Here is a 27,754-nt window from a genome sequence, read left to right on the forward strand (position 1 = left end):
CCCCCCCCCCCCCCCAACTCCCTACCCCCTTTTTCTGACTATCCATTCAACATACCTCAAATGGATAAAATGAGTTTAATCTATAGGCTATAAATGAATAGTCATTCAGAGGGAAGTACAACCCATTAAAATGCTAACACTTCTATTACCTGCAACATTTCAACCAGAAGTATGATGCGTTCTGCATGCTTACGGCATGTAAGGAAACCTTGGATGCATAAAACCTGAGGGCATAGGAATAAAAATCACTTCCCAAATTTAGCCATGAATATAGCAAACAAAGAAATATGTGAACACTAAAACAACAGGAAAGAACAGGTGTGTTAAATGTAAATACTTTAAAATAGTCAAAGAACTCGCTTGGGACTCCCTCAGCATCAGAATCCATCACCTAGCAAAAGCACAACGTTTAAACAATCAATGATGACAACCCATGAGACAGACATTTGGAAAGGAAGTACAATCAGACCACCAGACGTTTAGCAAGTACTACAATCATCAATGACTAAGTGAGAAGCAGAAACAGTTAGTATAGCTCAGATCCCCCCCACCCCCCCTACACACACACACACAGAGACACCCCCCCCCCCAAAAAAAAAGGGGGGGGGGTGGGAGGGGGAAGTTAATATAGATTAGGGTGAATTCTAACCTCAAGAAGTTCACGAGTTAACTTAAATGGTGCACTCTCAAAGTTCACACCCCCTGGTGAATTAGAAAGCATAAAGCCAAAATCTATATGTATAATATGACCTTCCTCATCCATCAAGAGATTTCCATTGTGCCGATCCTTCACCTGGACAACCATGAATAGATAGATGAGAAAGCACAAGTACAATATACCAACACATTAGACTGGAGGGTGGTCCCCATGGGACCTTAAAATTTCATTCCACACTCCACAAGGCATAGCATAAATAACAAATCTTACAAATACTCTAAACTCAATGAACTTTTTAAGATCCTAAATACAAAAGCCAAGTCCATCCAGATAAATTATGCAAGAACATCCTACACTGACTGTATTGAGGATAGTTAGGGTTTAGTTACTTTTCTATTATCTGTCTTGGGTTAAGTTGTCAGAGATCATTAGCTATGACGGATGTATGATTTCCCCCGCTTTCAATAAAATTCCATACTTCATTTTATTTGGGTAAAAAAAAAGAAAAAGATGAATCAGTCTCTGTTTTTCCTGTCTCCAGTTCGTGTGCAGCAACTGTTCACTGTTTCCCTCATTTCTGCTGTCTCCTGGCTTTATTCTCTACAGTAGACATCATCTTTAGCTACTGAATAGGGCCCAGAATCAATCTGACTGGAGCTGCTGGGATGTAATAGGACTTCTGTCCGTGACCTACTTTTAAACTATTAAGTCGTGTTTACTTATTTAGTGTTATTTCTTGCTTTTGTTGTATGGAGATTATTGCCCCTGTTTAATAGGAGTTATTAGGGGCAGACCTAAGTCTTTTACAAGTAGGGTTTGGTCATTTAAAAGGATCTGTATGAACCCAAGTTCTTGCAACTTTCAAAATCATAACAGCATGCTGTGCTACAACAATGGAAAATCAGCAAAACATATGCTGTAGAGGAACCATGATGAATTGGGTAGGGTAAAGTCAAGCCCTAGGACCAACCAAGGTGCACAGTGTGTCTGCCTGTCTGGAGTCTAGAGATGGTACGGCCAATAATCAATTTGGCCTCTGCAAGATTCATCTACAACACCAAAAATCAAGGATTCAAGGATTGGTGGATCCACTAGCAGACCGGTCAGATAAGATTGGAATCGGAAATTCTAGTTTATTTTACAAAAGGATCAGCCAAGGATTGTCCAATCCTTCCTTGAATCAGCTGATCCAGATCGGGATCCTAGATCCCAATTTCTAAATCCTTGCCGGAAATCATGAAATGATCCCAATGCTACAGATCTAGCCCTCAAAATCAGTGTTCAGGTGAGCGCGCATTGGCATAAGGTCCTTCAGAAATTTGAAAGAAAAGGAAGCTATTCTTTTTCTTTATTTTATTTTTATTTTTAAGGAAAGGTGATGTGTATTAGATAGATGCAAAAAGAACCAAAGAATACCGCTGATCAGGAGGAAGATCTCATCCATGACTAAGTGTGACTGTGAGGTTATAATAAGGTAATGAAATGGTTAATTGGGTCTGTAGTTGTTATAACAATGCATCAAGAGAAAGAGAAATAGTGAACTTTACCTGAAGAAGATAGCACAGTATAGAGTATCCAGCCATACTCTCAACAAAATTCCTCTGCAACAGAAATCAAATCCTTCAAAAGAAGGTAGACAATTTCTCCCTCCAACAATCAAAACCACATTAATGTTTGAAATCATGGAGCCATACAAGAATTGGAACCAAACTGCTGACAATTAAGATGTATCACAATTTTATCTCTAAAATGTAACTTCCAGCATAATGATAAAAACCAATTCCTGCTTAAAACATATTAGAATCATACCTTAATGCAACTTTGACCAATTATTAGAGGAACCACAAACTTCTATGGTGTGGAAGACACAATGGAGGGGCCACCAAACAATATTCCTTATAATGACACCTAACTTCACACAGTTCTCTATATGATTTTCTTGCTGCAATGATGGTTTAAAACAATCACTCAGAGCCTGGTTTAATGAGTTCAGTTCGATTGTTACTCGGTGCGGATTCTCAGTGGTATTCTGATCACTCCGTATTTGTTCATTGTCAGGATTCTAAAATGGTATTTTTAGTTGTGTACATCTATGATATTATCATATCTGAGGGTGATGCATATGGGATTACAGAAGTGAAATCTTATTGACAACATTTCATATGAAAGACATGGGTGCTCTCAAGGTATTTCTTTGGTATCAAAATGTTTCAAAGCAAGAAAGGATTAGTTCCTCGCATAGGAAATATGTGTTAGGCCTCTTAAGTCTTATATAAAACTAGAATGCTTGCTTCTAAACCGGCTGATACCTCCTATGGATCCACATCAGAAGTTTGATACAAGTTATGGCGAGGAATTTGATGGCAAGCACCAATATAGGAGATTAGTAGGGACTAAGGAAACTCATTTACCTTATTGTTACTAGACCTGACACATCCTTTGCAGTTGGGGTCATTAGTCATTTGATGGAATCTCCCATGAATACTAACTAGGAGACAGCGTGTCGAATCTTAAGGTGTCATAAGGGGGCTCAAGATTAGGGGTCTCATTTATTGGCCTCATCAACATATTGATCTAGTTGGATATTATGACGCAAACTAGGCTGGTGTTGATGGTGGTAGAAGGTCTACCCCGGGTAACTATACATTCATTGGTGGCAATCTTGTCATGTGGAGGAGCAAGAAGCAAACGACTATGGCTAGATCCAGTGTTGAATCTCAATATAAAGCTATGGCCCATACTGCAGCTGAATTGATGTGGCTGAAATCATTTCAAGAATGAGGTTTCTTGTTACTAAACCGATGAAGATGTTATGTGATAATCATCAAGAAGCTATCTTTATTGCCAATAAGGCAGTAATTCGGTGTTTCATAAAAGGACCAAGCACATTGAAGTTGATAGTCAGTATGGGTAGAATGCAGTAATGAGGAAGTTGATTGATACTACGTTTGTGTGTTCTGCAGATCTGTTAGGTGACATGTTTACCAAGCCTCTATTTATTTCTACTTTATGGAAGGGTTGTTCCAAGCTGAGCATGGGTGATTTGTATGCTCAAGCTTCGCGAGGAGTGTTATGCATGTTGTACCGCAGGGGTATTACTGTCAGACCCCTGAGGTATTGGCTTCATGTCCTTGTTTTAGTTGTTATAGTTAGCTTAGACTTTAGTCTTTTAGTCTATGTAGTACCATGTTACTGCAAGCACAGAAGAGTCTTCTAGTCCTTGCAGTATTGTACTGCTTTACCTTATTTACATTGATAGCAAGGGACTGTCATGCAGATGGACTGTTTTCTTCCTTGCGGCAGTATTCTCTTCCAATATTCTTCTTCTTCTTCTCATCTCTCTTCTCCTAGGTTGTGATTGCCGGTTATCCTTTCTGTTATTGTTTCAAACAAGACAATAAACTAATGTGGCTAGAATGTTGCATTGATGGAGGACAGAAGCTGGTCAGGCATGGAGTTCTGGCCCTCTTTTTAACAGGGTAGGCAACAGACTTCAGACCACAGTTGTTACTGTTGATTTTTCTTGCAGGACTTCGGTTATTGCCAGACCAAAAATTGAATTCACTGAAAAAATTCAGCTAAAATAATTTACAAAAATTTTAGAATATAGTAATGTTATAGGTAATTGGCTCAGCTATCAGGCTTATGGGTCATTTTTCATGACATGTCTTTGGACAAAATAATAATTCAGACAACCTTATCTAAATAATTTATCAATTATTCCAACCTGAGAACACAATAATAGATTTTATGTTATTACAGGGAAAAAAAAAACACTAAAATTGTACTCCAATATTACTGAAATACTGGGTAGTTTCACTGCCAGGAGCCAACCAAAATGAGCCCAGAAACAAAATTTACAAATATGATTCAAAGTTAAATTTCAAACAAACAGATTGATCCAAAAGAAAATTTACAGTAAGAAACCAAGCCTGATTCTTAATAATTAGTTCGATCTATAGAAGTAAGGCTGCATTAAGATCTACACTGACAGACACCAAAAATACCAACCATTTCATCGTATTTTAACAAGTTCAGCAAGATAAAACACTTTCTTCCAATGCATCGGGGGTGAAAGAATGAAACACTACATATGGAAGCAAGCTTGAATCTGCTATTGTAAATTGATCAATCACCTGGGCAAGCTTAAAACTTGGAGAATTCTCCTCATATTTCTCCACAAAAAACTCACGTAAGCTTGAGATGGTAGGAAACCTACTTTTAATTGAATGAAGTGAGGCCTACAAAACAGTAAGAAGTTATCAAGGTTAAATAAAATTTAGATCACAATGCTCCACAGAGAGTTTAAAAAGTACAGCTTACGGTATCTGGAATTGTTTCAATCAAAGCAGTGTAAGAAGAAGTAACTAAGACTTCATAAGGACGTAACCAGAGTGGGAGACCAGCTTCTTGGAATATGTCTGGCACCAGGAAAAAGAAATAAGAAACATTGTAAAATAAATATAATAGAGACAGTAGAACAAAAACAACTGAAGTTTTTTTTAACCTTGTAGCATCTTTCGTCAAGTCAATTTTTTCATGCTGCTCCATTATCATCTTTTCCTTTTAATTGACAACATTATTCAACAACACAAAAAAGAAAAAGAGTACAGAGAAACTCAAATCATTTGCTTTCAATTGCAGAACCACTCCCTAGCAATGTCAGGAGTTTGTGCAAAAAAATTGAAGAGTAAAGCATAACAACATAAGCATATTTCTAGTTGGATGTTTTCTTCCATGAGAAGATTTATCATGAAGGTGCTAGGAGACTAGGATGGAAGATTATACCAGAAAATAAGACCACTACTGTCTACGAATGATCTCATTTTGAAAATTTGACGGGACACAAGTCACCAATCGAACGGGACTATGTAACACGGTGGGGAATAATCCTGAACAATGGAATGAAATAAGACTATTTATATAACAGCTTAAAAGGATGGTTAAAGATGTAGCTCAGAAGCAATCAAGCTAGGAGATGAAGAACAGGCATCTCAAGACTGTATGTGGATCCATGCCAACAATTTCAAACGTCTCAATCCAGATCTCTATGAGCATTACATGGCATTCCTCAATTCATCTGAGAAGAATGATTTTAAAAGAGGGGGAGGGGAGCTTATGTAGATTGATTCTATAGCCAGCACTGCAGCCGTAAGAATCAATCTAAGAGTGGTCATCACCATAAAAATGGACCAACCAGCATATGCTGCCAGAAACCATCGGCTGGAGGTTTTGGATCCTTCAAAGTTCAAACCAAAATCATGGGGGCTAAGTCTGCCTTGGACAGCAAGCTACAATAAGAGTAGATTGGGATTTTGTTTCCCTTTTTTTTTTTTTTTTTGGTTACTTAGGCTCCGTTTGGTATCGTTTCTGTTCCAGAAACAGCATTTCGTGTCAAAAACAAAAATTCCAGTTTCTGTGTCAAAATGCCGTTTTTAAACGAAAAAATGATGTTTGGTGAATCTGTTCAGGGACAGTTTCAGAACGGAGAAACGACAATTGTGGCGTTTGGTAAGGCTTGTTTCAGAAACATTTTTTTTAATGAAAATCAATAATTACAGAAATAACACTAACTAAAGTACTAATATAATTTGATAATTTTTTGGGACAACATTAAAGTAGTAGATACCAAATTAAAAAAGTGGTTCCAAAATATAAAAAAGTACATAATTAACAATGCATTGATATCATTTAAATATCAAACAAGCCATACCTCATCCAAATATATTAAAAATGAATCAATGCAAAAAACGGAAGAAATATAAAAATGTACGACATTCATAATAATTTGTCAAATGTACCACAACCAAAAAAGTACCACATACATAGAAACCATAACCTCAAATGTAATATACAAAGTAGCACTTAAGAAAGGATAACCACATTATAACCAACTTAGGTTTTCCAGCTTTGTCCAAATAGATATCGGTTTCAGTTCTCAACTATTTCAGGCATCCCTTGCCGTCTAGCCATTGCATTTGCAATTCTTATCCTAGTGGCATTCATTTCTTTTGCCCTATTTCGTTGACTTGTTTGTGTTGTAGAATGATCAAATGCAGGACGAGAACCTATCTCAATGGAAACTGCCTAACAAAATGAATAAAGAGTAAAAAAAGAAAAAAAAAAAGATGAAAAAATTAAAAAGATAAATAAATAAGAAATATCAGAACAAAATCCTCTGAAATCGACTAAAACAAACCAAAAAAATAAAAATAAAAATGAAATGAAATAAGAACTTAAATAAACCTGTGAGGTGAAAGGAAATCATGAATTCCATATACCCATAAATCAAAGAGTAGCAAACAAAAGAACTACTACTAAAAGAAATTACTTCTAACATATTTCTTAAAAATGAGAAAACCCCCCCCCCCAAAAAAAAAAAATAATGAAAGATTTGAAAGGATAAAAAAAAGAAGTTAATAAAAGGATTAAGAAAACAAAGAAAGTGAAATCGTCAGCTAGATAAACAAACCCCATAAATTAATTAGATGGATGCTTGCAACTTCATCAACAAATTGGCGAAAGTAAATAGTAAAAGCAGGGAACCCAAATGCACTCACTGAACAGAATCAAAGATACAAAATTCTCTACTAAAATGAATAAAAAGGTAACAAGGCCCAGCTGATAAACCCATCAAACAGAAGACCTAGAAGTTCAATAGAGACATATATATGAAAGCAGGGGGAAGGGGAAAGTGCTCTAAGGATCTACCTGGGCAAGTGGAGGACTATGAGAAGGATCAGCCAAATGGGTAGGAAACTCAAGTCCCTTACTTTTTTTGGCAACGACGGTGGAACGACAGAGTGAGAGCTTGCAGCGGCGTGAACGACGAAGCTTGCAACGGCGACAGTGGAATGACAGAGAGAGAGAGAGAGAGAGCTTGCAGCGACGTGAACGACAAAGAGCTTGCAGTGGCGACTGTGGAATGACAGAGAGAGAGCTTGCAGCGGCGTGAACGACGAACAGAGATGAGCACAGATGGTCGTCTGGCAAAAATGGGGGAGACGGATGCGAGAGACGATCGGCAACTAGCAAGCTTCAAAATGGGGGAGGAAGTGCTGCGAAGGTTAGGGCTTTGTGAAAGGCCTAAAGGGTATGTTGGAAATCGTCGGGAACGATTTTATTAAAATGCCCCATATTGTTCCATTTTTTTTAATCTGAAACGAAACTGGAATGACGGAACGACAATATTTCCTGTTTCTGCAGTTTTTTTTTTCTACTTTTTGTTCAAAAAAACCGTTTCTCACCACAAACGCACCAAACACTAGATTCCGTTTTTTTGTTCTATTAGAACGAAAAAACTCTAGAAACATTCCAAAAGAACGATACCAAACGGAGCCTTAGTCTTGTCCAAGGAAAGATCTCATTTGTTAAGAAACTTTCTATTTTCCTCAGTTCTCTTTTTTCTTTAATTTAATTTTTTTTCAATTTTTATTTTGAGTCTCCATTCCAAAGCCTATATATCATAAACAGGCCCAAGGGGTCTTCCCACAATTTAATGAAGACTGAAAGCTTGCTTTATGCAAGCCATTGTCCTGAGAGAGGCTCCAACTGTGAGAGTCCATGTTAGGTAAGATGCCTAGGCTAAGATAGCCATCTATTCCCATCCCCCTTCTATCCATTGATTCCTCTCTTTCTTCCCATCTTCAGATCTGCAATTTCTGGCCAATCCTAAGACCAACCGAGACCTACTGAAGTCCACATTGAAGTCCCATTGATTTCTGTTGTTCTGAGACACCTAAAAAGAGCCTGAGGTACTGACGATTTGGAGTTTTCTGGACAGCAAAGTTGCTCCCCCGAATCTTCCAACCTGCTTGCGAATCAGGCCCATCTTTTGGGGACCTCTCTAGAAACCCCACTTGACCAGAAGAACAGGCCTTCCAGAGGTTTGGTTATTGAGTTATAAAAAATCTCCAGATTTGACCTAATTCCAAGATCTGAGGTAATCTGTGACCTGACCAGAATTCTGCCCTAGTACTTTGGGGCTTGATTCATGATATTAAAGCCTGATTTCGACTGGTTTTTAAACCCCATCTAGTGACTGATTGTTGGTATTCTGTTTGCATTCTAGTTTTCTGGAATTGCCCTAATCTGAGCCAAGCCGATTGGCTGTTTTGGGTTGTTATTGCTGTGCCTCTTTAGGAATGGATATAGACAACTGTTATTAGGTGCTACTGTGATTATAACAGGGTAGTTTAGCAACTGTTTTGCGGGTATTACACTTACTGAGATCAGTACCTACTTCTGTGTTTTATTTGGAGTTACTTGTTGATCCTAACTGGGGTTGGGTAGTCCTACCTAGCCTCACATTACAGTTGGACCATAAACATCTGAAATATGTGCCCTATCCTTTGCCAATATCCACATCTATCATGTAGCCACGTACAGGCATTATGTATCATAGATCCACTCCAAAGAAATCAGCATCCTCCAAAATGGAAGTTTAGAACATAACAGAATCAGTAATTTAAAGCATAAAATCGACATCATAAAACACAACTTAAAGCATAATGAACATAAACAAATGATGTATGGTCTTAGGGAGACAGCATTCATTTAGACGATTTGCAGTAGCCTTTATGCAAGCACATAGCAGCACAAAAAGTATGGCAATATATACCATTTTGGTTTTTCTTTTGATAGGCAACAATTATTACAAGAACTACATTAATACCAGAAATATGGAGTCAAGGATATAATTTATGCAACACAATTCTAACAGAGGACTAAAATCAATACATAACGACTTTAATTGCAACTGGATACCTACCATAGAAGTGAGAGACTAGTTGCACAGCAAGATGCTCTTGCCTACAATCATCACCACTCTTCACAATAAACTACAGGAAAAACAAAAGAAAAATGGAAAATAATTCATTAATGAGAATGAAACAGCATATATTAAATATAGGAGAAGTTGTGAGGAATTGCATGCATAGTCTAGGTCTTGTCCCAAATATGACCAGCCTAGTGGAGGGCTAGGATCCATTTAGCTGAGATTCTCCTAACTTGCTGGGCTGTGCCTCTTTCCACCTTCATTTTTCATTTCTCCTCTCGTTTCCCACCCATCGTTTTTTTGTGTGAAGGGCTAGGGTCAATCATCAATGTAGCCAACCCCATTAAGTTGGGATAAGGCTGAGTTTTTTGTTGTTGTTGTTGTACTAATTGTAAACAGCATATAGCAAATATAGAATAACAATCAAGATCAACTGCAAAAAAATCATAGTGAGAAAATGAAGAATATGTAAGGAGTATATAATTATGGAATGCTTGCTGGAACAGTGTATGACAGAGAAGAAAGAAGAACAAGAAATTGCGATCGCTGACCAGCAGTAGCCACACACAAAACTCAGAAAATTTCCTCCATTCATTCAACTATATCCATTGGAGGGGTGATAAGTGATAACACTTATTTACAGCCATGAACAAACCCAGATCGACTCGTACATGGACTCTCCACAGAAGAAAATATTTAAAACTCACTTGGACTGTCAATCACTATTCACTACTACCATCAGCCTACCATTCTTACCCCTAATCTCAACCCCTATCGACAGCCCCTGTAGACCCCTATTATAAATTGATTTCTGGTTACACAAATCACTCCAAGGTTTAATAAAAATTCCCAAACCATCCTACTGGAACTGATGGCCATAGTTAGGCCTAGTTCTCCTTGACAGGAGTTCCAAACTAAATCATATCAGTCCAACCAGCCTAGTGCTACTGCATCCGATATTTGTGCTGATTTTGCTTGTGTATCCACAAATGTTCATATTCATAGGCTTCTTATTTAGGTACTATATAGCCCATCAACTAACACATCGATATTACTTCAAAACTTCTATATTTGTCACAAATCCAATTATCTAAATAGAACCCAAAAAAAAAAAAAAACAAAGCCAATTAAACTATAACTGAACTTTTTAAATACTTACAGAGCACAAATCCCAACCAGGTAATTTTCCATGTATTGAAGCTTTGCGTATCCTCTCCTTCTTCACTTCCCAAAGTTCACCAGACAAGGCATCAGCTGCCTTAGGAATACCACCATTTGTAACCTGTTCAGAGTCAACTTTGACGTACTTCAAATAGAACATCCAATATCTGTTTGTACATGTTTGTTGTAGCCCAAAATTCAAATCCTGAAGCTAGAACTCACTTTCGGTTGTGCATCTGAAGAATCTTGACCTGCACCTTTTAAAGGGAGCCCTGGAGGTGCCTCCCCTTTCGCTGCGGCAGCCTACAGGAAAACAAATTGGAAATTTAACCTCCTGTGCATGGTTTGAATCATCAGCATCAAATATCAAATAGCAAGATTACAAAGAAATAGGAGAAATAACGATGGCACATCAGCTGGAAAAGATAACCCACTACCCATTGGATGATCAGTTACTTCAACACCAAAGAAACAAATAAATAAATAGCTTCAACTAATGAAGCCATAACCTTCATGGGGTCAAATCGCAATAAATGAAATGTAAGAGCAAGACCAGGGAGGTGCCAGCCTGACAGGGCTTAGATAAATCTTCAGGGTCAAGCTTAAGCCTATTTTTAAGGTCCAATAGTAAAATAAACCATTTCAGGCTTTAGTCTGAACAACCCAAGGGCACTAAAAGGAAAAGGATAAATTAATACTGGATGACTAATGATCTAACAGAAGCTATAGCCCAATATGGAGCGAATAGGAGGAACAGGACTTGCCCAAACCTAAAGCATCAGGACATGGCTTTGTATAGCTGAATCTTTGATGATACTTCTTTACAAAGATAAATAAATATATGCCCACACAAGCATGAGATAGCAACTTCAATACATTACGATCACATACACTATAGGCACATAATGATCAAAAGATCATATTCATAATCAGATTTGTAAAACCATAGTGGTCAAGGCGTCATCTAGGTGCCTAGTTGGTGTCACCTTGGTTTTTTTTTCTTTTCCCCTGACCGCCTTGGGTCGCGTAGCCGCCTTGACAACTGTGGAAAAAGAATAAATAAATAGATAGAAAACCTTACAGAAGCAACCTTTCCAGACAAATCAAAACCAAAATAGGCCTTCTATATACATACACCCGAGGCCAGATAATCATATGGCAAGAGGATCAGTACAAACCCAACCCACGGATCTCACACGGTCAATTGAAAAATAATCATGACTACCAAAATAGATACAGTTACCTGTGATGGCTCAGATGATAATATCATTGCAATTTTTTCATATGTAACATACAACTATCATATCTCCCACTTACAGGCCCACCTTTATTTCCTCTATGGCAATTGTGCTTGGAACACGGCGGTGCTCTTTCCGACGGGGTGGTTCTTGGTCCTCTATATCATCCATGCTAACCCCAGGATCAGCTGTCAACACAACTCTTACCCATTCCAAATCATTACCATGCTCTGATTCTGGTACCGTAGCATCCTTGGACTGGTTAACCAATTCCTTCTCTACCGAAAGATTCACATTGACAAATTTTACTTTGGCCTCCCACAAATGAGCCATTGCCTGGTCAATAGCTAGAGAAGTAGATCTCGAAATCCCATCAGTACCCCTACGATACATATCCTGTGCACTCCATAAAGGGTATGCCCATGGCGGAGGCTTTGGCAATTGTGCATCTCCGTTTGCCAATGGAATCCCTCCTTTGGAAAGCTTTTGAAAAGTGGATGTCTCCTTTGTATGGCTGGGGAAAAAAGACTATCATGTCAGACTGTATCAATTCTCAAACAATGCATATTATGGCACAACAAAATCCAAGAAAGAACTAGCATGCAAACCTTATGGTCAATTAGACAATGAAATTCTATAAATACCTTGGACTTTCACCTTTCACAACCTCCACACATATCAGATAAGGTGCCTTTTCCCTAGAATTCAGAAGAACAGCTTCATCTTCAGGTATGTTAACCACTCGATACATTCCCTTTCCCATTGGGAAGCACACTCCTACAATAACATGTTGAAATATATTGACAAGGGAGCAGCTATAGTTTGCATTCTCAAGTAAGTAGTATTACCACAGACATCCACTTGCAACTAACTTAAGTAGCTTGATGGTGAACTGGTGAAGATAAAGTAATAACAGTGTGAACATAGTGACTGAAGACATTTAGCAATAAGACAAATAATGGTACTAGAATTTAAATTGAATTCCCCATCAAAATCAAACTTCTTAAAATAAAAAATTCTGTCATTGATTTTCAACACAGCTCAGAAATGCCAAAAATTGACCAAGAGTCATCAATAAAGTTCAAATGGCCTCAAGCTCACATTAGACAGGCAAATTTTTAACCTTCCAAAAGTAGTCCTGAAGAGAAGTGAGGGCCATGACAAATTTCTCAACTTTCTAACCCCCCCCCCCCAAAAAAAAAAACATTTGTCGGCTTAGAAAAAAAACTTCTCATGATGTTCCATCATCCATGCATGCATAACTTTCCCTAAATTAAATATCGAATTTCCAAAGGAGAAAATTCATGGATTGAAGTTTGAGATGCTCAAACTTTAGACCTTTGCCCCCAAAGTGTATTTTCAGCCAATGACATAAACAAAATTGCAGATGAATAAATTTATCAAAAGAAAAAAAATTGACGATGAAAACACTTATCAAAACAAAAAAATTTGTAGATGTATCAGCAAAGGGGTTGTGAGACCTGGAATTTCTTTCATGGATGACATTTCTTTGTTAATTGGATTTTGAAACTGTCCAGGGGTTGGCTTTATGAGGTTTGACACTCGAGGAAGTATTCCCTCAATATGTACAGTTAGTCCTATGAACTACCACATACCATTTTCATGAATAAATTATTGCTTACCAAAAAGAAAATCCAGATAACTTCTCACAACCGTTCATTTCCCTTTCCAACAAAAACCTTCCAAAAAGAATACTCCACGGCCCACGCCAACTTGCTTCGGAGAACCTCAGAATTTTTTTTCTCTTTTTAAAATAACAAATTTTATTGATAGAAGGAAATACAAAACTAGTGTACAACAGCAGCAACACCAACCATGGAAGGTTGGGGAACTTTAACAGGAACGACAGAATATGATAAAGGGCCACATAAAAAGCATTCCTATCAACTACGGTTTTGCCAGCTCATCAGCTATTGAATTGGATGAACACATTCTCCAAGTAAAGGAAAAGTCTTAGTTGGCACTAAGGCTCTAGCTTTCCAAATGTAGAGCATGTATCTCCATGGACCTCCTGAACCTATATGAGCCAGCCAATCATTAATTTAGAGTCGCCTAACGATCAAACAAAACCAAGTTGAACAGAAACCTCAAAACCCCATATAACAGCTTTCAGATATGCTGTAACTGAGTCACAATATCCAATAAAAGCAGAAAAAGACAGAAGCACCGCTTCATGGTCTCTAAACAAAATTGATGCAACCTAGGGTTTAGGGGGAAAAAATCAATTCTTGATGGAAAACCCATCAACCTATAATTAGGTAACTATGGCAAAATTACAAAATATCTGCAAAATAATGCACTTCAGAAACCATTCATAAAATAATGATTCACACCAATCATGAAAATAATGTAACAGAAAACTTATTTTAAAAATCAGTTTCAGAGGCAAATATCAAAAAGATGAACTATTGTTGTATGTATTGGTAAATACTTTCAGATTGCAGAATTTCAAAGCAGTCTTATTTTGATTCACTCTAGCAGCTTCAATCCTTAACCAAGCTTTATTGAATTCAGAATAAATTCGTACCTCCCACAGCTCTTTAGAACAACTAATTATCAATGCAAATAAAAACCACAAATAAAATTTTCAAACATGAACCTGGTGGCATATGCTGAACGAGATCTGGAGTTCAACTTAGATCTCCTAGAGACCCACACTTTTGAGCCTAAACTATTACAACTTATATATAGACTAACCAGACCCCTAATTCCTATTTAGAGCATAAATCAAATATCCGAAATTAAAAGAGAAAAGGGATTCCTAATTCAGACTCAAAGTAGAACTGATGCAACAAAACTTGACTTAGACTTTAGACTAAACACTCATCCCGCTTATGGTTAACGTCCCCCAAAAAAATATGGCCTTATAATATTGGCCCATTACAACTTGGAACCGAAAAATTTTTATAGCCCAAATACCCATAACCAGGGATAAGCCCCATGTGTATGTCTCATAAAGCCCAGTCCCTCTTATGAGGTGACAATCATGACCACAAGGCCTTTTAATGGCTAGGATGGCTTGGCCACCTGCATCAAACCCCCCGGATCCATCTGGCCCTGGATTGCCAAAAGAACTGCCATTATGCCATCAATAATGAGCTTTATCGCATTGAGAGGAAGGTAATGGGATTTCAAGACTTCTAACTGGGACACCATAAAAAAGAAAAGGTAATCCCTCACAACCATAGAATGCCTAGAACAAGCAAATCCTCCCACCACCTCTTCACCATAGCCCCAACCCCAATTAATAAACTCTTCGTTGGACTAGACCTAAGCTCCAACAGAACTTTAGAATTTTTCAAAATTGCCCAGAAAGCTTCCATTTGCTCATGACTAAGGCTTTAAAATGAAAGGTAGCATCAACATACTCTTTGTGAGACATCAAGTATGAATCTTGTTTCACCTAACAAGTAACACCTTTAATCAACCGCCACCTGCCTCTATATAGATCAGCTAACTAAGAAAAATAACAGATAGTGGCTGTCCAAGTCTCTTACCCATAGAATTATATAAGATCCAACCCTGAAGCCCCATAATAAGGATTAGGAAAACTGCAGTTGATTTAATCACCTTTATCTACTAGTTTCATTTTTCCCAAAACTCAGCCCTCAAACCTCCTCCAAGGAAATCCAACTCCCTGTATCATAGAAACCTATAGCGGGTTCTCCAAGCCTCCAACCTCCCCACATTAGACAATTTTCCAAGAAAGTAATCGACATATAGAATAGACCTTTCCAATTTTTTTCCCTTCCATTATTACAAGAATGAATCTAGTTATAGTATTAGTATCACAAAGTACTTGGTTGGATCCAATTCTTCGTTTCCCCGAAGTTTTGGAGAAAAAAAATTTTCTTCCTAAGAAGTCTAATCACTTGTCAAAAGAAGGATATCAGCAACATAATCAGGATCCAAAAATCTTCACAACATACTTTTTAAGATGGCATTCTACCCAAAAACTTCAAAACTAAGTCAACAGGCTGTTTCAGTATATGATCACTTTCCATCTGATTTCAGACAAATCTTTCAGTAATCAGACATTTATACTTTGCATTATCAAAAAAATACATGATGAAATGGGAAATAAAAAACTCAAATACAAAGTCCAACACATGCACTGTGGATTTAAGTACACAGAAATCTTTTAGATGATGCCAAGATACAAAGAAAATACCTCCACTACTTTGAGCATCAGCTACATGCGAATTAATCTCTGCAATCGACTAGAAATACAATATTTAAATATCAGTAAGGTGACAAGTATACAACCAAAAAGTACCCCTCCCCAAAAAAGGAAAGAAAATCGGCAAATATCAACAGAGAGAAACTAAGTCACATAAAAAAACCCAACAAAGCAACAAAAAGTATTGACAACCTCACGGAGGGCACTTTTACGATCTTCAACTGGGAATATATCAACCAAGCCAGATGAAGTTTCACATAATGATAGAACAAAGTCCAGTGAAACATGATACGTCCCTTTGCGAATCTGTGTCGTCAAATTATTGGGAAGTGGAGGCCTTGTATGCAATTTTTCATCTCGCTGCCTTGGTGAGCCTGGACGCTTCTGCCAAATCACAAGCACAAAAAGAAACAGAACAGGAATATAGTTATTTTCAATCAACAGATGCTTTAAGATCCTTTTACAAGGTAACTATCGATTCCTCCCCCCCCCCCTCTTTTTACCTCCTCATCTTTTGGAAGCATCAGAATATGCAAAGCTTAAGTTAGAAAGCAAAACGAGGAAAGCAGCATTCATAAATGCCACCAGTTACAATTGCAAAAGAATCATCATTTAAAATGGGGCTATACAATAAGGTATGCAAAAAAGAATGCCATCAAGACTTTTCTAAGGGCCACTGAATATGAGAGAACCACTGATGCGATTGCCAGTGAAGACTGAAGAACGAAAAACGGTCTGGAATGATATTCATAGGGCTTGTTATTTCTATGGGGCTACTAGTAATAAACCAAAATATAAGGTTTAAATATAGCTACTAGGGTAGGCTTCTTGTTTATGCCTCTCTTTGTTCTCTTAACCAATAAAATCATAACTCATCAAAACATAGTCATCACAAAGGCAACCCAAGGTGTTGGATGGGGGCCTGGACATCAAGGCGACACCTTGACAACGATGATCAAAAGTGGGGGGGGGGGGGGGGAAGAAAAAGCCAAGGGAGGGCACAAATTTTATTTTAATGTTTTAGAGTTAATATATCACTGGGTAAGTTGTTTAGTAATAAACTATCTCATTTCTTTCTATTTTTCAAGGGGATGTGTTACGGGATACCCATGAGAAAATGTTATGAAACATCATCTCGCAGTCAGCAGGCCCAAATTTTGTGGACAGGTTAACCTCAAGATCCTCCATCCACAAGTCAAGTTTCAGCCCAATCCAAGTTGGCCAGATAACAAAACAAAAATTGAAAAATCTAAGACTACTAAAGGGTGCACAGAACTACAAGGGGATGCAACACTGAAATTTGACACACTGGCCAGTCCAGACCTTGACCTGTCTACCCAGGGATCAGAATTTCCAACTTTAAGTAGGGATATCTGTCGTCAGCTGCAATTTCATAAAATCACCCTCATGGGTGATCCATAGTTTTTCCCTTCTTAAAATGAGTGTTTTCAATATGAGATAAGTTTTATCTCTTAAAAAACGGAGTCATGGTGCTCTCATCCGGGAAGATCATGGGTACCTTTTGGCGAGCATTGCTCTAAAAGATATTCCTAGATTTGCCCTCTTTTCTGAATGTGCATCCATGAGGCTAGGTCTTCAACTTGCTTTAGAGTTGGAAATTCAAAACATTGCAGTGGAATCAGACTCTAATGATTTAATCAAGTGTACCAAACTTCCTACTAATCCCCCTTAGGAAATATTACCTTTCATCCAAGACATTTGGAGCTTAATCTCTAACTTGTTACTTTTCTGCATGCTTTAAGGTCTACAAACGCTTATGCTCATCTTTTAGCATATCATATGTAATGTCCTCTAATGTTTCTTCCCTTTGTAAATGGGAGGGTATGCACCCCTATTTTCTTTGTGATGTACTTGAACTTGACTGCTGCTTTAGCTCTAACGCATACTTCTCTTGTAGACTTAAAAAAAAAAAAAAAAAAAAAAAAGAGTTCTCGGAGACTGTTTCAACCCATAAATAGCTTTGTTCAATCTATAAACTTTCTGAGCATTCTTCCCCTGAACCATATAAGCCTCCTTATACAAATCACCATACAGAACGGCATTTTAGATGTCTTAACTAAAAAAAAAAGGCAATCAAGGTCAACAATAAAAGAGGTCAAACTCTTATGCAACATGGAACTCTAGCGGTTCATCTACCCGGTGGTTTTCTATTAGTTCAGTCAATGGTTCAACCACATCTTCAATATCAAGCTCCTTAGAATCCTCCTCTCACAATCATAACAATTGTTGAAGCGCCAAGTTCCATGGTCTCGACCTCCTTGTCCATCATTGCAATCGTGATGTCTTCTAAATGAGTCTCAGTGACAGGAACATCAAGGACTAACTCTTCCTCGCTGACAGGAATTACTGGAACTTCAACATAAACCACAATAACAGATTCCAGTTCTTTGATTGGAGGTGTCTTCTCCTGCTGCCTTTTGTTTTTTGAAGCCACAAATTGTTGCACAAGAATGGTCAAGTGGTCTACTAATTGTTTCAGGCTCTCATCACCTGTAGATGTCTTCTGGTGGGAATTTTGCTGATGGAAGAGCCTTCTTTGGATATATGTAAGGAGGTATTAAGTCATCAACTCGTGCTTCATCGCTTCCCAAGCCCTAGGCTCACGTCCTCGAACTTGGAGTTGCTTTTCAAGGACCTTCACCATTCTCTAGCACAACCAATCAACCGGGAGCAGGAAAATCGAAGCTTTCAGGTCTCTATCAAGTAGTAGTCAAAATATTACTCCAGATAATCTACCCAATCAAGGACTTTGCATGGATCTCTTTGTCTAGCAAAGTAACGAAATTCCGGATCCACCTTCAGTTAGGCTTTGATACCAATTGAGGTAATACTGATTTAAAGGAATAAAACAGTACCAAGCAGGATCGAAAACAGAGAACAAAATTCGAGATTATGGAGGAATTCTAACAACTCTAGGGAAGGGGTCAAACAGTAAATTAGCCACAAAAATTAGGGTTCAGAATATGAAATTAACTAATTTCAGATACAGTGTAATACAATATCAGTAGCTCATAGAGACTGCAAACAGAATCGGTTATGGAAGATAGAAGCCCTAAACAGTGATGTAATGAGGGGGGGCAGAATTGGTATTATCAAAAGATCTCCAAATCCGACCGTTGGAATTGACTCAAATTTGAAACGAGTTGAGATTAAGGATAATGAATGGTCAACATTTCGAGACAATCGGATGGCTGAATTGCTTAATCCGATAAAACATGTGATATCCAACCTTCTAGAAACTAAGGTTCTAATTGAATAAAATTAAGAATAATACTTACTTGACAGCAACTGGAACAAGAAAATGAAAGATGATAACGAAAGTAAACTACTTACTTGTAAAACAAAAAATAGAAAAAGAAGAATGTGACCTTTGGCTTCCAAAGAAAGGAGATAGGGGAATAGCTATCTCAGCTTGGGTCTCTCACCCTCAACTACCCCAGTTAATTAACACAACCTATCATCTCAGGCAAATCTTTGCAAACAGCAAGAGAAAAATCTATTCAATCAAAGTTGTGACATTGTTGTAGCCTCTTACAAACTTATATAGAAGACTTAAAATAGACTCAAACACTAAAAAATAAGGCCTAACCCAATCCTTAGCTAATTGGGAACCTAAACCGACTAGGTAACTTAAATAACAAAGAAAATAGACTTAAAAGTAGACTCGAACTAAACTAATGAATTAAATCTCGTTTTCTTAGTTTCTAGCCACATTTTAGGCCACTTTATGACAAAGAGAACCCATGGGATCAAAGGCCCAACACCTACACAACCCTACCCAAGGCTTATTTCCAATAAGATAAGCCCTTTAAATGACTTATCTGCATCAAGGCTAAGATAAAGCATTTTTATCTTTGATAGGAATAAAGTGAGAAGTCAATGAGAGGTAAATGCACGAAGAAAAACAAGAAGATGGGAAATAAAAACATAACTAATAATTGGATAGGCAACCAAAGAGTTTTGAGTATAGGAACAAGTACCTTTCCGAAGAGCAATAGGCAAGTCATAAGGAGAGGAAGAACCTACGGGCAAGGAAACGGATTAGGAAGGGTAAGGAGTGACTGCAACTAGCAGTGACTACTTGAGTTGGGACAACACTTTCACACCTGTAATTAATGTAGGAATGGATTTGACAACCAAACCAGACCCAAGACTGCAGAAAAGTTAAACCAAAGAACAACCAATAACCACCCAATAGTAGACAGCAACAACAGTCCAACTTAAACTAGTCAACAGTCCTTGAAAAACCAGAATTATTAGACCTAGAATCTAGAATTTCAGGTAGCAGAGTTTGCACCAACAAATAGAATCTCAGCAACAGAAATAGAGTATTTGAATAAGGTCCAATTAGAATCAAAATATCACAGGAATAGATAACCAAATTAGAACTTGATTCTGACAGCAGGTCCTGAGATCTGACAGTAATTTCTGGAACTTCAGTAGAGTATTATTAAGGAACTAATAACAAATCTAATTAATGGTTAGAAGGTCCAGTTCAGTGGAGAATAAAAGCAGCAGTCAACTTCAACACAGATTAAAAAACAGAAATCAATTCTGGGGCAGAGAACACTATCAGCCAGAGTTGAAGAAAACTCAGAACCAGACAAACCCCTGGTCTGATCAGCACCAAACTTGGATCGAGTCCTCCTCTGGTTGATCCTAACAACCGACCAGAATCACAAGGCCATCGGTGGCTAGAACTCCCAACTGAATAGGTCGACAGAATAGGGAAAAACATATATTCAGAACCTAGAAAAATTCTGCAGAATGGTTCAGTTACTTACCTGTTCTGCTGGAGAAGATAATCCAATAAAGAAAACCAGAAAATAATAGCAACCCACTCGGACTTCTCGCCACAGAGTGTCGATTGGATCAAACACCAATCCCTAGACCTTGATCAAACACAAGGAACAGCCAGGGGTACCAACGGCAGCAACAAGAGAGTTGTTTCTTATTAGTCAAAATTGTGGCTCATCAAAAGAGCCATCATCTTTATTTATAATGATGGGGAGGGTGTACAAGTAATAGTAACTCAGAGTTAGTAAATCTGAGTTACTAAAAATTGATTACAAGAAGTTACTAAAAACTGGAAATTAGAATCTAATGAAAATAGAAACTAGTCTAGACATAAATTAGAAACTAATTTAGGACTTCAAAATAGAAACTAAATAACTAATTAGTAACCCCATCAGCAGCCCAAACCATGGGCTGACTTGGACCAGATCTGGGTCGACCCAGTTAGCCACTTGGGTCGACCTTGGTCTTGGTTCTCCTTGTGTAAACCCTTGTTGGAACTACATCAGTTCTCCCCGGCTTGAAAACATTCGACTCCGACGAATGGATAAAGGACATGTAGCGCTCATACAAGTTGGGATCAAGCCTCTTGAAATCATCAGCATGAATCCAAATACAGTCACTACGGGGACGGCCTTTCCACTTGACAAGAAAAGTGTGATAACCGGTGCCACGGCAGGAGGTCTTGTAATTAACATCCAAGACATCTTCAATAACTTCAGAAGTGGGTGGCTTCAGTTGAGGCAACCTCAGCATTTGCTCCATGTCTCCATCATCCAAATGATGCCCAACATAAAGGTGAAGATCAGCCACATTAAACATGTTGCTTATGGTCATGTCATCCGGCAGCTCAAGCACATAAGCATTAGGTCCTATACATTTCAGCACCTTGTAGGGACCCATCTTTCATGGATGTAGCTTGGTATTGACACCTGTCTGAAACCGTTCAGGATTTACTCGAATCATCACCATGTCCCCGGGTTTGAACTCCACATAACGCCGATGACGATCAGCAAAAGCCTTATACACCTCATTGTTCAAGGCAATACGTCGTCGGACGTTGGCATGCACCTCAGTGATATGACGCAAGAACTCATCAGCTTCAATACTAACTCGAGCCTAAGGGGGAAGTGACATAAGGTCAATAGGCCGCTTAGGTTGAACTCCAAGCAAGATCTCAAAAGGATTACGACCTGTTGTCCTATTCACTGAGCTGTTGTAGGCAAATTCTGCAATGTCAAGAATAGAAGGCCATGTCTTCTCATAGTCTCGAACCAAACACCTCAACAAGTTTCCCAAGCTACGGTTCACCACCTCTGTCTGTCCGTATATCTGTGGATGAAATGCAATTGAAAAGTTCAGCTTTGTATTTGTCTCTAGCCACAATGTCTTCCAAAAATAACTCATGAACTTAACATCACGGTCAGACACAATACTAGTTGGCAGCCCATGTAGTCATACTACTTCCTTCAAGAAGAGTTTTGCAACCTGATAAGCATCAAAAGTCTTACGACAAGGTATAAAATGAGCCATCTTAGAGAAACGATCCACAACCACCATAATGGAATCATATCGTTCTCTAGTAGGGGGTAGTCCAAGAACAAAATCCATACTAACATCAAGCCACGGTGCATGAAGAACAGGTAGTGGAGAGTGTAAACCTGTGTTCTGTTTTCCCCCTTTTGCCAACTGACATACACGGCATCTCTTAATCACATGATCGACATCCTTTATAATGCATGGCCAATAATATCGATCAGTCACCTGTGCAAGAGTCTTATCTTTCCCAAAATATCCTCTTAATCCTCCTCCATATAACTCTCGTATGATGTGATGACGTAGGGAAGAGTTTGGGATACAAAGCCGTGTGCCAAAGAACAAGTACCCATCATGAATAGAGTACTTTAGGTGCTGCCCACCTTATTGTAACTCCATAAAGACAGTGTTGAAATCAAAATCAGAGGTGTACTCACCCCGTATTTGATCTATGTTAATAACATGTGCTGAAAATGTGTTAAGTGTGAGCACTTTCCGGCTAAGTGCATCAGCCACTGTATTTTCTTTTCCCGCCTTGTACTTCATAGCAAATACAAACTCCTGCAAGTAGGCTACCCATTTGGCATGTCTGTGGCTAATCGACTTCTGTGAGTGAAGGAGCTTCAAGGCCTCATGATCAGTGTACACTATACAAAAAGAACTCCTTACCAAATAGGTAGTGCCTCCAATGGCGTAGCACTTGGACGACTGCATACAACTCCAGATCATAAGTCGAATAGCGCTTCTTGGCCTCATTCAATTTTTCGCTATAAAAGGCGATGGGGTGTCCTCCTTGCATTATCACTCCTCCTAGCCCAACATGTGAAGCATCAATAGCTACCTCAAATACTTTGTCAAAATCTGGTAGGCGTAGGATGGGTGCCTCTGTCATCTTTCTCTTCACAAGAGCGAAGGCTTTGGTCGCTGCAGCTGTCCATTCAAACTTCCCTTTACTCGACTTCATACATTCAGTGATGGGTGCCATAACTGCACTGAAGTTCCGAATAAATCTCCTGTAGAAGGAAGCCAACCCATGGAAGCTACGGACTTCTATTAGAGTCTTAGGTGTGGGCCAATCAGTGATGCTCTTGATCTTCTCCGGATCAGCTTCAACCCCCTTTGATGACACTATAAATCCAAGGAATACAACCTTAGGCAGCATGAAGGAACACTTCTTGAGATTAATGTATAACTTCTCAGCATGGAGTACTCTCAAGACTTGCCTCAAGTGATCCTTATGCTCTTCTTGGTTCTTACTGTATACCAGAATGTCATCAAAATAAACAACCAAAGAGCGACCAATGAAGGGACGAAGGATCTGTGTCATCACCCTCATAAAAGTACTAGGTGCATTTGTCAAACCGAAAGGCATGACTTTCCACTCATATAAGCCATCATTGGTCTTAAAGGCGGTCTTCCACTCATCTCCAGAACGGATGCTAATCTGATGATAGCCACTCCTCAGATCTAACTTGGAAAAGACCTTTGCCCCAGACAGCATATCCAACATATCATCTAGTCATGGTATAGGAAATCTATACTTGACTGTTATCTTGTTGATAGCACGGCAGTCCACACACATACGCCAAGAACCATCCTTCTTTGGCGTGAGTAAAGTTGGTACTACACAAGGACTAAAGCTCTCCTCAATGAAGCCCTTCTGTAGTAACCCATCCACTTGCCGTTTCAGCTCGACATGCTCAGTAGGACTAAGTCTGTAAGCAGGAAGGTTGGGTAAAACCGAACCAGGTACCAAGTCAATAGCATGTTGTATGTCTCTCATGGGAGGCAACTCATCTGGGAGATCATTAGGGACTAAGTTAAAAAAATCAGATAGGAGCTCTCTGATAGATGCACTATGCGTTACTTCAGGTTGGGGAATGACTTCCCTAGTAACAAGTGCCATAACCATTCCAGTCTCATGACTTGTGCGTAAGAACTGTTTGTGGGGAATAGCTAGCAACTCCTTTGTGGGCATAGCTAATGTAACACCCTAATCTGAAATTTATACCCCTACTTATGGACAGGAAAGAAGAAAGAGCAGAGGAAACCAATGCTGGCATGGTTGGCAATTGTGGGGTGCCAAGAAAGCAGAAGTGACCCCACCCGCTCCTGTTCAGCTTGCCAATATCATTGGGGAACTCATAAGGAGAGGTGGACAAAGAGGTAAGTTTAAGTACAAGACTAAGAATAGTAGAAAAAAAAAATGCGACATGAGGACTTCCCAGGGGGTCACCCATCCTAATACTACTCTCACCCAAGCACGCTTAACTACGGAGTTTTATGGGATTTGGTGCATTAGTGCTGGTATGATCGCACCCACAATGGTAGGTCCAAAACTGGCCAGTCAATTTTGCCTAGCAGAATGTAATTTTTGGGTTTTTACACTGTGGAGCCCACCTCTGTTGTACAAAATTCTCATTATACCCCTATAGGAAGAGACTTAAATTAGGCATGAAATGCATACTCTAGAGGAAATGAATTTATAGACTACTAGGTATTATATATATAGTATGTATGTAATTTATATGGAAATAAAAGAGGGCAGCCAACTTAAGAAGGCAGCCAAACAAACCTTAGTTATAAGGATTTAAGAGGGAAACCAAACAGACCTTAGCAATACTTAAAGAGGGCCAGCCAAACAGACCCTTGGGGCTGCCTTATATATAAGGGATAATGGGTTGAGATTGCATCAAACGTGACTGCTGTAACAGTAAGGAGAAAAAGAAAGAAAGGAGAAGAAGAAGAAGGAAAGAGAAGGAAGAAGAGGAAGAAAGAGAAGTGAGGAGGGAACTCACTCACCTCAGGCTGCTCTCTTAGATCAACTCTGCACCCAGGTAAGTGAACTTACTACTGTAGTAAGATTAATTAGGTAATTTCATGTAGATTGGGCAGCTAGGGTTAGGGTTTTACCCAATTGTTAACTGCCAGGGAATCCCTGTAAGTAGAATAGTTGCCCAATAAAGAAAGTCCTAATTTCTATGGGCTATTGGGAACCCAACTGATAAAAAAACCCTATTCCTGCTAAACCCTAGAACATAGGACTACTTCTTTTTTAGTAGGGATTATGCAATAAGGGCTGGAATAGGGTTGATTTAGTGGAAATTCTGCCAAAACCCTAGGAGCATAATTTTATTCAAGCTGAAATTATGCAATAGGGGCTGAATTAATTAGGTTAGGTTATTACTTATAAATGTTCATCTCAAATTGATGGCCAAGGCATGAGAAATACTCTAATTCTGCAGTTCTCTTTAAATTCCTACACTATGACTGCAGAATTAGACTATATTAGTTGTGGGTGTAATAAATTGAAACCCAAAATTGGGTCAACTTGGCATTTAACCTTTTTCCTTATTGACCTAAGATAAGTATTGGAAATTCAAAATGAAAAATGGATGCAATTCGGGCACTACAGCAAACATGGTGCCGGTTTTTACCCAAGTAACCCATCGATTTGGGTTCCTAAAGCCAGATGGGCTGTGTAACAGGTTACTAAACCTTTGGACATAAGTTTGAATTTGTTTATATAAGAATTAATGAGAAACATAACCCATGACTGTAGGGTCCAATGTTTGGAATTTCATATGACCTCGAGGACTGTAAGTATGGATGAAACCCCTTCATCCAATGAGGATCTATTAGTGATTCTCTATATCTAATTCTACTATAGAAAAGGTGTAAGAAATCAAGGAATCAATATGTATATAGGAAGGAACAAACAAAGACCTCTATAGGTTGGGTATGGGAATGCTATACTTAAAGCAAGTGGATAAAATGTAGGAATTTGTGATGTACCTAATGATTTAAATATCTGTTGAATAGGGAACATAAGTGACAGTGTGGCAATTTTCTTGAATCCAAGAAGTGAACTTGCCAAAATTGAATACCAAGGTGAGTGGGTGCCCTTCTCAACCCCCATTCTTTTGGTGTGCTTGTTTAATCCTGTTTATGCATTAAATTGTGTGTGTATATGCATTTACATTTACCTACATTTATTCTTTGATGGTACTATTGTGATGGAATGGGACGGAATGGAAATGAGAAAGGTAAGGTAGGTGAGATGGGTCACATGCAGGTGCCCATGTTTGTATGTGTGATTGAAATGATTGGTTGTGCATCATTTAGAATGTTGGGTTAGGTATCACAACCCCATGTGCTACACCCCTTGTCCGTAGGGGGTTAGGTAAGGACTAATCCCGAATTATGTGGTTGCCTGATCAACAGTGCACTTGTGATGAGTTGTGGGGTATCAGTTAAGGATGTGAGACAGGATACGAAGTACTGTATGCCTGTGAATATATTTATGATACGGGGTTACCTTTTTAGGGGTTAGCCGGTGTGGCCTGGGACCCATACCGGCACTGGCTGGCTCCTGCATGCGGCGTAGCTTGTATACCTGAGGCCCAACATACAGGGTAGGGTATGCCACCTACGTTGGTAGCACTTATACCCATAGGTGATGAGACCTAGTAATGGATTATGAATTTTGTATAGTTAATTAAATGGACTCATGAGTGTCATTCTCTATGTGTGGAGCATGCATTGCATATGGATGTGTGTGCTTGATCTCCCCCACCCCTCACTGAGCATTACTAGTGCTCACCCCCTTTCCTTTGATCCTATAGATGACGAAGGTGGTATTCTGCCGACTCCCGGCATTGATTATGAGACAATGTCCATGGATCACATGGCCCATATTCCAGAAGATGAACTCGATCACGGACCCACCTGTGAATGTGACGACTGCGCCTATGGAGGCCAGTACTTCTGAGAAGTAGGATGGACTATTCCTATATCTTTTTGTGTATATATTCCTGTTCTGATGTATATAGTCTACTATTGAGATACTGTAAACTGTGAATATTCTCTTTTTGTAAGGTATGTAACTCTCATCTGCATAATTGTAAATATATCTTATCACTTAGTTGGCACTGGAGCTTAGGCAAGATATTTTGTTTGCTGGACTGTGCATATGTAAAAAAAATAAAAATAAAAAAATAAAAAGAAAAGAAAGAAAAACTCTGATCTTCTGTAGTGTAGTGGTGGTGTTATGATCTGCCCTAGTCTAGATCTTGGAGAAACAGGTTGACTGGATACGGTGAGATGACCAGTGCCGCATGCCTTAGCCTATTGGAGGTAGGGTGTGACACTTCTTCTCATTGTCAATGTCCTTCTGATTTGACCTTAAAGATCTCTTTCGTCGTATTTCAGCCGGCACATTTACCGGATAGAAAGTTGTAGGAACACCCTTTCACATGAAAGTACACAGATTCTTCTTCCCTCCAACCATGGCATCATTGTCATACATCAAGGGACGACCAAGCAATACATCTATGAATTTCATTGGGATCACATCACACCAAACTTTC

The 27,754-nt window shown here is 38.7% G+C and overlaps 1 protein-coding gene and 1 pseudogene across 3 annotated transcripts in view; both read right to left on the reverse strand.

Annotated features, from left to right (window-relative positions):
• The window catches only part of LOC122071837 (phosphatidylinositol 4-kinase beta 1-like), a 41,978-nt gene that overhangs the window by 4,219 nt on the left and 10,005 nt on the right, over positions 1 to 27,754 (reverse strand). For 2 of the 3 annotated variants that reach the window (XM_042636269.1, XM_042636268.1), the window contains 13 exons: positions 16,227 to 16,418; positions 16,026 to 16,074; positions 12,478 to 12,610; positions 11,921 to 12,347; positions 10,818 to 10,898; positions 10,594 to 10,740; positions 9,429 to 9,498; positions 4,982 to 5,079; positions 4,795 to 4,899; positions 2,206 to 2,259; positions 650 to 793; positions 338 to 391; positions 150 to 224 (listed from right to left, as the gene is read on the reverse strand). In XM_042636269.1, coding sequence (XP_042492203.1) covers positions 150 to 224; positions 338 to 391; positions 650 to 793; positions 2,206 to 2,259; positions 4,795 to 4,899; positions 4,982 to 5,079; positions 9,429 to 9,498; positions 10,594 to 10,740; positions 10,818 to 10,898; positions 11,921 to 12,347; positions 12,478 to 12,610; positions 16,026 to 16,074; positions 16,227 to 16,418 — 1,629 coding nt within the window. The remainder of the gene's footprint in view (positions 1 to 149; positions 225 to 337; positions 392 to 649; positions 794 to 2,205; positions 2,260 to 4,794; positions 4,900 to 4,981; positions 5,080 to 9,428; positions 9,499 to 10,593; positions 10,741 to 10,817; positions 10,899 to 11,920; positions 12,348 to 12,477; positions 12,611 to 16,025; positions 16,075 to 16,226; positions 16,419 to 27,754) is intronic. The other variant, XM_042636270.1, reaches the window with a different exon arrangement.
• On the reverse strand, positions 24,589 to 24,706 carry LOC122072355 (annotated as a pseudogene).

The sequence above is a fragment of the Macadamia integrifolia genome, chromosome 2, assembly GCF_013358625.1.
Source record: "Macadamia integrifolia cultivar HAES 741 chromosome 2, SCU_Mint_v3, whole genome shotgun sequence".
Classification (NCBI taxonomy): domain Eukaryota; kingdom Viridiplantae; phylum Streptophyta; class Magnoliopsida; order Proteales; family Proteaceae; genus Macadamia; species Macadamia integrifolia.